This window comes from Chanodichthys erythropterus, chromosome 19 (genome assembly GCF_024489055.1).
Source record: "Chanodichthys erythropterus isolate Z2021 chromosome 19, ASM2448905v1, whole genome shotgun sequence".
In the NCBI taxonomy this organism is placed as follows: Eukaryota; Metazoa; Chordata; class Actinopteri; order Cypriniformes; family Xenocyprididae; genus Chanodichthys; species Chanodichthys erythropterus.
Genome location: NC_090239.1, coordinates 10128357 through 10142299, shown reverse-complemented (window position 1 = coordinate 10142299; position 13943 = coordinate 10128357). Strand labels below are relative to the sequence as shown.

At 34.3% G+C, this 13943-nt stretch overlaps 1 protein-coding gene across 1 annotated transcript in view; it reads right to left on the bottom strand.

The window, feature by feature from the left end:
• Positions 1 to 13943, bottom strand: part of myo15b (myosin XVB) — a 39650-nt gene that overhangs the window by 23049 nt on the left and 2658 nt on the right. Inside the window, exons 2-27 of the mRNA XM_067370291.1 lie at positions 13871 to 13935; positions 13657 to 13720; positions 13465 to 13574; positions 13247 to 13321; positions 11779 to 11872; positions 11591 to 11694; positions 11450 to 11513; positions 11259 to 11372; positions 11011 to 11172; positions 10785 to 10898; positions 9222 to 9280; positions 9019 to 9142; positions 8731 to 8826; positions 8354 to 8485; positions 7952 to 8077; positions 7776 to 7853; positions 7367 to 7512; positions 7174 to 7219; positions 6944 to 7068; positions 4402 to 4516; positions 4115 to 4290; positions 3918 to 4008; positions 3178 to 3230; positions 547 to 556; positions 356 to 418; positions 138 to 195 (exon numbers count right to left, since the gene is read on the bottom strand). Coding sequence (XP_067226392.1) covers positions 138 to 195; positions 356 to 418; positions 547 to 556; positions 3178 to 3230; positions 3918 to 4008; positions 4115 to 4290; positions 4402 to 4516; positions 6944 to 7068; positions 7174 to 7219; positions 7367 to 7512; positions 7776 to 7853; positions 7952 to 8077; positions 8354 to 8485; positions 8731 to 8826; positions 9019 to 9142; positions 9222 to 9280; positions 10785 to 10898; positions 11011 to 11172; positions 11259 to 11372; positions 11450 to 11513; positions 11591 to 11694; positions 11779 to 11872; positions 13247 to 13321; positions 13465 to 13574; positions 13657 to 13720; positions 13871 to 13935 — 2464 coding nt within the window. The remainder of the gene's footprint in view (positions 1 to 137; positions 196 to 355; positions 419 to 546; positions 557 to 3177; positions 3231 to 3917; positions 4009 to 4114; positions 4291 to 4401; positions 4517 to 6943; positions 7069 to 7173; positions 7220 to 7366; positions 7513 to 7775; positions 7854 to 7951; positions 8078 to 8353; positions 8486 to 8730; positions 8827 to 9018; positions 9143 to 9221; positions 9281 to 10784; positions 10899 to 11010; positions 11173 to 11258; positions 11373 to 11449; positions 11514 to 11590; positions 11695 to 11778; positions 11873 to 13246; positions 13322 to 13464; positions 13575 to 13656; positions 13721 to 13870; positions 13936 to 13943) is intronic.

Sequence of the window (13943 nt, the reverse complement as noted above, 5' to 3'; positions counted from 1 at the left end):
TACAAATGGAAACCTTTTTACAGTTATCTAATTACTTTTAACTGAGCAAAATTAAACAGCACCTATACTTCAACTTAATCAATACTTCAATAATCAAGTTTTTATAAGCAGTTTTAATTACTTATCAAGGATCTCACCTGCTGCACTGCGTAATCTGGCCGACAGTTCTGCCGGGATCTCCAATATTCCCACATCCTTTAGAAAAAATATAGTATTTTATTTGTTTATGGTGTTCAAAATTAACTTTTATCTCTGTGACTGGTTAAAGTATGTACAGTTCCATCATAAAAACCAGGTGCTCAGAGATCTTGTGCACAGAATTCAAAACAAAACAAAATTGAAAAGAGTATCTCACCATCTCTGAAGAGATAGATGAAGGTTTTGCTGCTTCCTTCACTCTGGTTCTATCACTATGTTCCTGAATCAAAATACAAACAAAATCACAGTCATTAAGTTACCCTCTGTCCATTTGCGTGTTTCATTCCTTCTTGACTGAACAACGACACATTTATTTTGTAAAGCTATTCCACTCATTGGTTCTATTACCTGTCCACAGCTTCATATGAAAAGGTAAATAGAACTATTCTTAGCAGCTGGACTCCTTATATATACCCTCCCTTGACTGGCTCCTCCCCAAACAAAAGAATTACATGAAATATGACTCACCCAACCCATTTTTATCTTATCATTTAGTATTATCATTCTGTTTGATTGGCCTTTTCTGTTTTATGTATCAATGTTGCCATTGGTGCAGAAAACAACTTTAAAAAAGGCCTGATTTCCACATATTTTAGAAATAAATCAGGGAGTATTGTGGGGTGTTGACAAAAGATATGCTCTGCCTTTTCCAGTGAACCTTTTTTATCTTAAATGAACTTCTATTGGACAAGCAAAAATATAACCACACAATGCTGCTTAACCCACTGAATGAGGATCACATCTCAAACCAGTCTTACCACTCACCAAGTGCAAAACAATTACTACAAAGTGATTTGACAGCAGAGTACATGACAGCTCAGAAGGACATAGTCCAAACTGTATAAAATATGATGGGTAACAAGGAAACAGAACCGAAAGTAGCAGGTTATGTAACTTAGTGGATCATTTAAATATAATTCACTACCAGCCTACCAAGGTTTGAACTGAAATTGCTTAAATGCTTGAAATTAGTTTTGTAGATAAATATACACTGAATTTCTTTAAAAGCATCCCATTAAGTGCACTTCATGAAGGCTGAGAGAGTGTCCAGAGTGTGGAGAGCTGTCATCTAGAAATTGAGAAATCTTAGAAACATTTTGACATAATTACTTCAATTTGTGTTGTTTAATAGTTTTAATAACTTTACTATTATTCTACAATTTTGAAAATTATACACGGCAAAAATCATTTTTGTCTTGTTTTCCAGTACAAATATCTAAAAATTCTTAATCAAGATGTATTTACACTGTATTTGAGAAGCAAAATGACAACCTTTGTGCATCAATTTAAAAGATACTCTGAGGTCTTTAAAGGACAAAAATGTCTGTGTCAAAAAATTGTCATAAACATTTGAAGTTTGGGAGCATGGACTTATGTTTGGTCCCATTTTAAAGATGACCCTTGGCAGATTATTGTTGAAGTAAAATAAGTTTACAAAGTGAAACAAACAAAAAAAAGTTATAGAGGTTTAAGTTCATGAAAATTACTTATGAACAATATTGTATATAAAATAAATGTTTTATGTTGAACTCAAAAATAAATAGAAAATCAAAGCCATAATTCTGAATAAGTTGTGTTCCAAATTTGAGGTTGATATCTCAAAAAATGAGCTTTCAGTAAGATTTTGTTTGGGCGCAGTACCAAATTTTTCCCATTAGATGCCTAAAGCTCCAGTGGTATAGACAGCGGTGGGATTTGTGATTTGCAGCACAGTAGAATTTTTCTCTCTCAAATATTACACACACACATTTTTACACACATACAAACCACACTCTGACATCCATACCAACACACCCACACAATTATAGCAGCATAATTTATTCAATTGTCTCTATAATACACAGAAGCAGAAAACAGGAAAAAAGCGAGTATTTGCTTTATAGAACAAACCTGAGAAAATGGCTCAATCTGGTAAAAAAAAAAAAAAAAAAAAAAAAAAAACTGTAATAGTAACAGAAGATTTAATTTTGAAGCCTTGCCAACAGAATGAAAGCCTATTAACAAACACTGCATAATTTTATAGTTAAATGCCCCTGGGATTAAAAATCCCAGCTTTAATGGGTTTCAATGGGGACATTTTTGTCCTTAAGGTCCTGAATGAAACTATTTTGTGTTACAAGTGTAAAATAGATTTTATGGAAATGAGGGTGAAATAGTATAATTTCAATAAAAATACACACCTCTGCCAAAATGTATGCAGTTGGCATTAACACAGGCAAAAATATATAAAAAAAAAAAAAAATGAGAAAGAAAAAAATGTCCTTAAGAACGCACAAGGGTTAAGATGTTTGAATACTTAAAAATTAAGTTTATGCTTAAAACAAGATAAAATATCTGCCAACTGGCTCAGAAAAATAACCTTTTCCCTTTGAATTAAGTTGACTTTTCTAACACCAATGGCATTTTTTTTTCTTATTTTAAGCATAAAATCACTTAATTTTGATGATTTGCTTTTTCTGAAAACAAGACTTAGTATCTTAAGTCATGTATCTTGTATCTTGATTTAAGAATGTTTAGATATTTGTACCTGAAAACAAGACAAAAATCATTTTTATGGTGTAATTATAAAGAATGGGAAAGTAAATCTAACATTTTTGACTGATAGTGTAAAGCCACTGAACCTTGCAGATGTACATTTAAAAGATTCCAGCATTCCAACATTTTTGAATACATTAAACAAATCCTAAAGTCTTACATGTCTATTAGTACCGATGTAATCTCTTGGTTATTTTCCACCCTGAATTCTCTCTGTATCATTAATCTTTCTGTTTGCTATTAGTATGTGTAATATGGATAAATATTAAACAGTACCTACCTAGGGTGATATTAAAACAAACGCAGCAGTTCCCATGTAAAGTGCTCTTTAACTTATAAAATTAGTTGGAAAAGGAAAGTGAGGGAAAAAGAGAGAGAAAATCTGGGATCAAAGATGAAAGGGCAGGTAGGCGGGTGGAGCTCACCCCTCTGAGCTCACCTCACCTAACTGTGACAGTTGTTACACGTGTTAGCACTCTTAAACGACCCATGATGCACTAGAGAGATCATAGATGCTACATGAATCGGAGTATAAAGATAACTCTTTTCATTTTTTTTTCTTTTGCATTGTATATTATTAGTTGTTGTTGTTTTTTACAAGACTGTGGAAATCACAATTATTTTTTTATACTCTATTTTAAATGAAATTTGAATTATTTTCCTATAAAGATTGTGCAATAGAAAACTATGGGTGCCATTTCAAAAGCAATAAACTGAATTTCACCAGCTCATAAATTTACTCAGTACACAAACGGGTTCAAAGTCCTTTCAAAGAGTCAAATATATTATAAGACTCATGATTCATAAGTTCACACTCTGACCTTATATGTAATTTAAGGAATAAGCCCAGTCGCATTAATCAATGAGACACTTGAGACACTTATGACTAACTTAGAAATGCATTTGACGGTCATAACAAAATATAAAACCGGTTGGCATTAATTATATTAATATAACAATTCATTATCTTGAATGGGATGAGTAAGGCTGATATTTATTGCATCATATTAGCTGTCACATTATCATAGTGGTTTTGGTTGTCTAGCAATGGCCATTTAGGTAAACAGCTGAGTGTATGTATTTGTTTGTATGTGTGCAAATTAAGCCAAGAAGAAGCCAAGGACACACAGGGAGAAGAATAGAAAGAGCTAGAGATAGATAGAGTGAAAGATAAAAGCTCTCACTCTCCAATGACGTCTCTTAATGGTGTCTCGGGTGATCATCATAGCTGCCCAGAACTGAGTGAAGGACTGTTTCAGTTTCTTGTAGTACTTCCTGTAACAGAAAGAGGGTGCCATTGTTTCACATTCAGCGCCATATTAACTTCTATTTTATAATGCTCTTTATTGCAATTTATCAAATATGAAATCTCTGCACATACCGGGCCTGGTGGCCCCTGATGTGGGACTGGATGACAATAGCCTTTTGTTTAAAGAAACGGAAGTTTCTTCGGCAGATGAAGCCACGAATGTTCCTCTGGATGGTGACTGCTGCCCATGTTTGGGTGCTACTCCATTTTTCCTCCACCCGCTGGTACAGAGTCTCCTTCATAAACACCTGTTTGTGTTCACATTAAGGGGAATCATTTGAGGGTGGGATCTTTAGTGTCATGATAGTCAATGAAAGAGTCAGAATAAGACAGGCTGAGGGAGAGTTACGTTACTGTACCTTAGTGAGTCCTAACTGGTACTGGCCTTCATCTGCTCCTATAGTCTCCAGTAAAGTCACTACTTGCTCTTCACAAGACTGGTTTTCTGGTCTCTGGGCTAATAACACACCATACCTGAAATTAGACAAAGAGACCCATTAAAGAGGAGAATATTATAAAGAGGAAGAAAAGGTATAGTTTTGCATAATTTTTTACTCAATTCTGATGGATGTATCTATAGGGTTCGCACACATTTTGACCAATGAAATATGAAATTATATGATGTTTCTATGACTTTTACAGCTGTAACTTGTCTTTTTATATTATAACAATATAAAGCAGGACATAACTACTTAAAAATAATTACTTAATATATATTTTTAAAATATATATATAATATATTCTAAATATTTTCCATGATTTTTAAGATTTTATAAATTACAATTACTTAAAAAAAATGTAGTGGCTAAAAATTCAGCTTTGTCATCACAGAAATAAATGACATATTACCAAACCAAAACATTAAAAAAAATTCCAAACTATACACTCCCACTCAAAAGTTTGGGATCGGTAAGATTTTTAATGTTTTTAAAAGAAGTTTCGTCTGCTCACCAAGGGTGCATTAACTTAATTAAAAATACAGTAAAAACAGTAATATTGTGAAATACTATTACAATTTAAAATTACTGTTTTCTATTTGAAAATATTTTAAAATGTCATTTATTCTCGTGTTGGCAAAGCTGATTTTTCAGCATTGTTAATCCAGTCTTCAGTGTCACATGATCCTTCAGAAATCATTCTAATATGTCAATTTGCTGCTCAAGAAACATTTATTGTTTACAATTGTACAAAATATTTGTGTACAATATTTTTTTCAGGATTCTTTGATGAATAGAAAGTTCAAAAGAACAGTGTTTATTTGAAATCTAATCTTTTGTAACATTATAAATGTCTTTACTGTCACTTGTGATTGATTTAATGCATCCTTGCTGAATAAAATTATTCATTTCTTTAATTTCTTAAAAAAATAAAAATAAAAATTCTTACTGACCCCAAACTTTTGAACAGTAGTGTAAAATGTTACAAAAGCTTTGTTTTTAGATAAATGCTGTTCTTTTGCACATTCTATTCATCAAGGAATATTGAAAAAAAGTACACAACTGTTTTCAACATTGATAATAATAACAAATATTTCTTGAGGAACTAATCATCATATTAGAATGATTTCTGAAGTATCATGTGACACTGAAGACTGGATTAATGATGCTGAAAATTCAGCTTTGCCAACACAAGAATAAATTACTTTGTAAAATATATTCAAATAGAAAACAGTTATTTTAAATTGTAATAATTTTTCACAATATTACTGTTTTTACTGTATTTTTAGTTAAATAAATTAAGCCTTGGTGAGCAGACAAAACTTCTTTTAAAAACATTAAAAATCTTACCGATCCCAAACTTTTTAGCGTTAGTATATATATAATTATAATCAAATAATAATTATTTAAAAATATTAAGGATGTTTACTGCTGAAACCCTGTATACTGTATTCACAGAGTAAGCTTTATTTAAAAAAAAAAAAATTAATACTCACTGCACGGGTGTTCTGGGTGGTTGCTAGGGCATTGATATGCTGTTGCTAAGGTGTTCTGGGTTATGTTGCTGTGCGGCTGCTAGATGATCACTAGGCTGTTTTGGGTACCGAGCTGAATCATTTATAAAAGTTATAGAAGTCCTCTGCTCAATAATAACCTCCACAATATAAGTTATCATTATGTCCATATACTTGCAAAAATTAAACATTTCCTCACTGATAAGACTCTGGAGATGGCGGTGTATGCTTTTATTACGTCACGTCTCGATTACTGTAACTCATTATACTGTGGCATTTCTAAAGCTCAAATTGCCCGTCTTCAACTGGTCCAAAATGCTGCCTCTAGATTTCTTTTAAAAAAGAAAAATAGGGATCACACCACTCCGCTTTTAAAGGCTCTTCTTTGGTTGCCTTTTCAATTTAGAATATTTTTTTTGTTTTTAAATCTTTACACAATCAAACACCTGACAACCTATCTGAATTGCTGCATCAGTACATCCCCTCGAGAAGCCTAAGATCTGGTCACCAGAAGCTTCTTTTAATCCCACATTCCAGACTTAAGCGTAGAGGTGACCGTGCCTTCTGGGTAACTGGTCCTTGCCTGTGGAATGACTTGCCAGTGGAGATCCGAATGGCCCCTAGTCTGACCATTTTTAAGTTCTTGTAAAAACCCATCTGTTTTCATTGGCCTATTAGGTTTTATATTCCTTCCTATTATATTTTCTATTTGTGTTTTATTTTATTCTGGTTCTTTGTTTTAGTCTGTTTTGTGTGCTCTTATTACTCTTATGATGCTGTTTCTTTTGTGAAGCACTTTGGTAAGCCTTGTGGCTGTTTTAAATGTGCTATATAAATAAAGTAAACGACTTGAAAAAAAAAAAAAAAAAAAAAAAACATACAAACAAAAATGGTGATATATCCCACCAATAATGTATTTTAATGTCATAGATTCTGCCATAGTGTGCTACCTCTCCATGAACAGAGCAAAGGGGATGCGAATCGGAAATCCTTCTTTTCGTATGTGAATGGTCTCCAGTATCCCTCCATGCCTCAGCTGTGTGGTTATGTAGTCTACATCAAATATGCCTGGAAGCTGAAACCACCCAAAATCACCAAACCAAAGTCCACCAATACAGTTGTGCTTGCTAACTCATATGCAGAATAATATGTAAATCATTATTTTGTCAACTTAAATTACCTTAACATAGTTGGGTTTAAAGCATCGTATAAATGTAGTTTTACACCTAAAAAAACAGATAGAGTAAACAGACAGAATCAAATCATCATCAGTACATATTCTCACATTGGACCACTACATAACTGAATGACAGTACCAAATGTTCTGTGTACAACAATATTGCAGAATGAATCATATAGTGACATTTGCCGACCTCTCTAAACGAGTGACGAGCTCTAGAAGTGACTGCTGGAAGTGAGCAGCTACGGTTGACATCGGTGTCCTGTAACCTCTTGCTCTTCCCAGCTCTTTCTGTTGGATGTGACGCTCCTGAACCTTCCGGAAGAGACCCGACACCATCTACACAGACAAGAAAACACACTCAAATTACCTGTTACAGGTTTTTGTTACCAAACATTGGTCCTTTAAAACTTAATGAAACCTAAAGCTTGCATAAATGATATCAGTTGTTGCTAACTCTTTTGTTTTGTTTGGGCATGTTGACAGTCTCATGAATATATAATAGTGGACACATTACTGAGTTTCTTGCAATCTTGACACATCACAAATCACTGAGGACGGTGCGAGGTGACCTTCCATGAATACAAATGAGATTAATTTACCTGTAAACGACTGCGGGCAAAAAGCTCTAATACTTCAGGCCGAAACTGGTCGTGATTTTTATTTAGAAAGTTGTGCACCTGGTGTGGAAAAACAAAAATAGCAATTCTTAGGTAAAATGTCAGGACAATCACGTTGCATGAATACAGAATTTTGTGAATGCTCAGATCAGATTTGCCTGGTACGTAACAGCTCCGGCATAGTGATATATTGTGAACACTGGCAGAGGAATTTTGGGCTTGGTGTAGTAGGGATTGTTGCCATGGTGATAGTGACATTTCTGCAAGAATGTGTGGTCTGTAGCCTGGGACAAAAAAAAAAGAGGGTGAGAGAGCCAAAGAAGAGAGAACGATGACAAAGACGGCCCATAAATCCATTGTAGTATAAAACTAATTTGCATTTGAATCAACACAGGGTCATTTTGGTGCAAAATCAAGTTTTATGATATTTAAACACCACATTAGACACCTATGAGTAGAAGAAAACTTCTAAATCCATGACTGAGCTGTAGAATAAGAATATTCAAAAGTATATTGACTGAAATGTCTCTGGCTTAAAGCTGAAATGTGTGAAAAGTTACTTGAGGAAGGCAAGTCTGGTCATCCAGGATGCGAAGGATACCATAAGGCCGTGCTGAGATCAGATCCAGACAGCCATTAGAGTCTTCCAGAACTATTGGATACCATTGGATCTGTTCTGAATTGTATTCCTCCTAACACAAACACACCCCGCAAATCATTTGTTTTATTTTGCTCAGTCCCCTCAAGTATTCATTATTTCCATTCTGGCAAGCCGTATCTAAATTGGTATATACATATCAAAACTTGTTCCCTTCAAATCCAATTTGTTCAGAGTCTCCTCCTCAGAGTATTGAGGAGCATTTACATACTTGGCCTCTTCTAAAGGTGGAAAAAAGTGAGAATAAATTGCCCATATGATTGCTGAAGACAAACTGACCTGCTCTTGGGCCACCAGGGCTTTGTTCACAAACTGTTGCAGCTGCTCGTTGGCAAAGTTTATGCACAGCTGCTCGAAACTGTTCACACTCAAGTCCTGTAACACACATTTGTTCAGTTCTCTCCCACAGACTTCATAAGAGGCTTGCTATATTTATTTAAGAGGCGTAACAGTTGGTAATTCAATGCCACTATGGCACATATGCTTCAGCTATAAATGTGAAAAAGACAATAAACAAGAAATATAAGAGTAAAATTTTCACTGAGGTAATAACGAGGGACAGGATACCTCAAAGCCGTATATATCCACAATGCCAACGGTGCTGTCCATCTCTGTGGGGATCAACCAGTCATTGATGCGTTCAAGAATCCAGTCAAACAGCACAGAATACAGCGTCTTGGCAATGGCATCTCTGAATCAATAGCAATCTGTCAATATTCCTCGGCTACATCACGTATCTTAATCATTTTAATAGCATTTCATCGTCTAACCTTGATTCAATGGCACTTTCCACAGATAGAGGGCAGTAGATCCTATCATAAGTTGTTTCCTGTGGAAACAAATGACTGTTCTTAGGAGATATTTCTATTGTGTTGAAAGGGTTAGTTCACCCAAAAAATGAAAATTCTGTCATTTATTACTCACCCTCATGCCGTTCCACACCCGTAAGACCTTCGTTAATCTTCAGAACACAAATTAAGATATTTTAGTTGAAATCCGATGGCTCCGTGAGGCCTCCATAGGGAGCAATGAACACTTCCTCTCTCAAGATCCATAAAGGTACTAAAATCATATTTAAATCGGTTCATGTGAGTACAGTGGTTCAATATAAATATTATAAAGCGACGAGAATATTTTTGGAGTGCCAAAAAACACTAAATAGCTACTTATTTAGTGATGGCCAATTTCAAAACAATGCTTCAGGAAGCATCGAAGCGTTATGAATCAGTGTGTCGAATCAATTTGACACGCGATCTGAATCATGATTCCACACACTGATTAATTTATGCTCTGATGCTTCATGAAGCATTGTTTTGAAATCGGCCATCACTAAATAAGTCGTTATTTCGTTATTTTGGCGCTCCAAAAATATTCTCGACACTTTATAATATTAATATTGAACCACCGTACTCACATGAACCGATTTAAATATGATTTTAATACATTAATGGATCTTGAGAGAGGAAGTGTCATTGCTCCCTATGGAGGCCTCACGGAGCTATCGGATTTCAACTAAAATATCTTAATTCGTGTTCTGAAGATGAACGAAGGTCTTACGGGTGTGGAACGGCATGAGGGTGAGTAATAAATCAATGACAGAATTTTCATTTTTGGGTGAACTAACCCTTGAAGGAATATTCTGGGTTGAAAATACATTGTGGCATAAATCTGAGGCTTATAATTATAAAAGCACTTACTCTACAGTTCAAAATTATGCTCAAAATAGACTGCATTTATTTGATCAAAATACAGTAAAAACAGTAATATTGTTATAATTTTAAATAACTGTTTTCTATTTTAACATATTTTAACATGTAATTTATTACTTTGAATCCAAAGCTGAATCATTTTAATATGCTGATTTGGTGCTCAGGATTTCTTATTATCAAAATTGAAAACAGTTGTGCTGCTTAATATTTTTGTGTAAACCATGATACATTTTTTTTCAGTATTCTTTGATGAATAGAAAGTTCAAAAGAAAAGCATTTATTTTAAAAAGTAACAATGTAACAGTCTTTTTTACTGTCATTTTTTATTTGTTTAATGCATTCTAACTGAACAGAAAAATTATATTATTTCTTTTAATCATACTGACTCCAAACAATTAATGTTTTAACATTAATTCTTGTTAAAACTTGTTGACAACAAAGTTTACACTGAAAATTTTGTAAGACATTTTTCACACTAAACATCACATGTTAACATGCATTGCTTATGTGGTATTGCTATATTATTGACACAAGGAATATTTTACTATGGAATAAACCCAGAATATTCCTTTAAGTCTGAGGACATGAGAAGTGTATTTGGATGAGAGTATGTGAGTTGCTTACAGTCACTCTGTGTGTGATGACCGTCTGTAAGGCCTCTGCCGACACCTGCAAGAGGTTTCCCACTCTCCGAGCCTCAGCTTCACTAAAAATACGGGCGACTTCAAACGATTCACTCTAATTTTGTGAAGAGACAAACACACACACACACACACACACACACAGCTTATTGTATACATATTTTAAAGGGTTCAACGTGCTAAAACTGTCCTTGAAAGGGCATCCACACCTCATAAGAGCTGAAGCAAATGTTGCCCAGCTGCAGGATTGATGACAGAATAGCCCAAATGGTTGCAAGTTGATCTGCATGTAAACCAATTGTCTCCAAGCAGTGAACCAAGAGCAGAAAGTCTTGTTTGTCATGCTTCCCTTGTAACTCACAAGCCCTGCCCTTCAAAAAAACATTTAAATCAGGAATATTTAGAAATATTAGAAAAAAATACAAAGACGAGGGCTATTCACGGGCGTTTCTTTTACCTGGTTGAGATAGAAGTACGTTTCAGCTCCTTGCAGGTAAAGATCCTGCTTGTCCCAGTCATTCATCCCAGCCAATAGCTCATAAAACACATGGTAGTTCCTCTCCTCCTTAGCCTAAAGGAAACACAGTTCCAGTCAATTCAATTTATTTCAGATGTCCTAAAGTGCAAGCTAATGAATAAACATCTAACCTGGAAGACAATTCGTGATTTTTCAAGGAGATATTTTGACAAAGATGTCCCGACAACAACACCACTGAAAAGGGAAAGGAATATCATATTTGTGCTTAACACTGCCACTTAAATCAGACCAACAACATGCAGTACACTTACTGGCGTATGTGGATGTGTAGGTACTTTCCAAATCGGCTAGAGTTGTTGTTCAGTATAGTCTTGGCATTACCAAAGCTCTCAAGAATGGGCAAAACATCCATTGGCTGATGAGAGGAAGAAATTTCTTTGAGTTTTCTATCTTATTATTGAAAAACGTATGATTCATATGGATTAGTAAATTGCTTTACCTGGCGTAATTTATCATTTCTGCCTTGATACATGGAACTCAGGTAGTGGACAATGAGCTTGGCAGCCTCTGTCTTGCCTGATCCACTTTGCCCACTGTTGAGACATTCACATTCATTCAAATGTAAGGGAGAGTGGGGTAAGATGAGCCAGTGGGTAAGTTGACCCACTCCCTGTATCTTGGCAACTATACCATTTTATTGTCATGTGACCAAATATTTTAGAACCACCTATCATTTCTGCCAGACTGTGAAAAGGAGAAGCACATTGGAGGAGTGGAAGTCGCTTATTAACTTCAAAAACAGTTTTTGGCTTGTCAAAGTAAAGATTTAACATGACAGATGTAATGGCTTTTTCATCAAAGCAAATTTTTTCAGGTCTAAAACTATTTGTGATGCATATTGGTGATTTAGCAATGTATAAAACCATGCAAGTCATTTAGCTAAATATTATTCTGAATTGGTAAGCTAGCTAGCTTTTCCTAAAATGGCAGCTATGGGGCAAAGTGAGCCACATGCTGTGGGGTAAATTGAACCAGCGTTTTAACTTACCCCACCATAAGGCAATGAATTTAAGTTAAATCTGAAGTATAAACTGGTGTCATTTCAATGTAATATTACACTGGTTTAGTTTATCTTTATTTTTGAGTTTATTTGATAGCAATAGTGTACAAGTACACCAAATCCTTCCCTGATATGAACCAGAAGATGTTTAATTATTTAAATCTTTCTACCTGTAATCTCTAATGGCCTAACATGGTCAACATTGCAGAAAAACTACCATGTCAAGAACCTTTTGACTAAAATTTTTATTAGTTGACATTTATTCATTCTTATTTAATTTTACTCAAACTCATTTTGGTGTTCAACATATTGTTTCAGAAATGCAAACAATTAAAGATACTGAAATTTCAACTTCATTTGGTTGTTTTATGTTGTTTAATTTAGCTTTAAAAAAGAAATACTTGTAAAATATTTTTACAAAGAATATTTGTAAAAGGAAATTTGATTATTAAATTAGTTTTTAAAATAGGTACATTATCTTTAAAATTTCACATGGGTTTGATTCTGATTCAGTTAGATGGTCAGTTTACACTTTTTTTTATAAGAAGCCATATTTTTATAACCCTTTGTCATAGATGTATTCTGATCATTTAAAATGATAGGAAACATCCTGAAATTACTTTAAATGCTTTCATTGTACTTCTGCCTCATTTTCCCTTATCTTGAGGACCACATAAGAAAAAATGGCTCATCTTACCCCACTCTCCCCTATAATATAGAAATATGTATACATATACTTTTATACATATATGTAATGAATAATGTACAGTCAGCTGGTCATTATATATGTATATTGCTTGCTATGTATGTGTACGTATATATGTGTATGTACATGCATATGTTTGTGTATATGTATGTAAATGTATAAATGTATATGCATATGAATCATACCCATAATCCTCCTCACCTTATGATAATGCAGTTCTCCTGGGTTGTATTCTGAGATTGGCAAAAGGCGGCATCTGCTATGGCATATATATGACTGCAGGGACAGTGAAAATCTGTCTTTCATTATCATTGCTAATTTCTTATAAAAAGAAAAACATTAATTGCCTACAGCTAATATGTCAAAAAAATACATCTATAGCTAAACAATGCTTGAGTCCTCATAGTGAAAGCACTCACGGTGGATTATTGTGCTTCTCTTTACCCTGGTACTGCTGTCTCAGATCCTCAGTGTAGATGTTGAGAGGCTTGAAGGGGTTGATGGACAGAAGCATATTGCCAATATACGTCTGTTGGTTTAATAAATGTTTTAATAAAGTTGAATTTAAGAAAGAAGAACATATTTGATTTTATAGAAAAGGTAATGCATACATAAATGGAATCCCGATGAAATCGCTTCTTCAGGTTCAGCAGAACAGAACTCTCACATACCTCTCTGAAAAAAGTTTTCATTTTTTACAACAATTCTAACAGACTCATGTCATCTGACATGCAAATTAATGTTTTGTTCATATAATTCACTCTTTATTAGTGTGACTTTTGTTGCAGTTTACATGAGGAAATGTGCATCAGATGAGTGACTCACTCCAACTGTGCCAAATCTTCCACTTCATCCACCTCCACAGCTTGGCTGCTTCCTGGCATCATTACCTGAGACA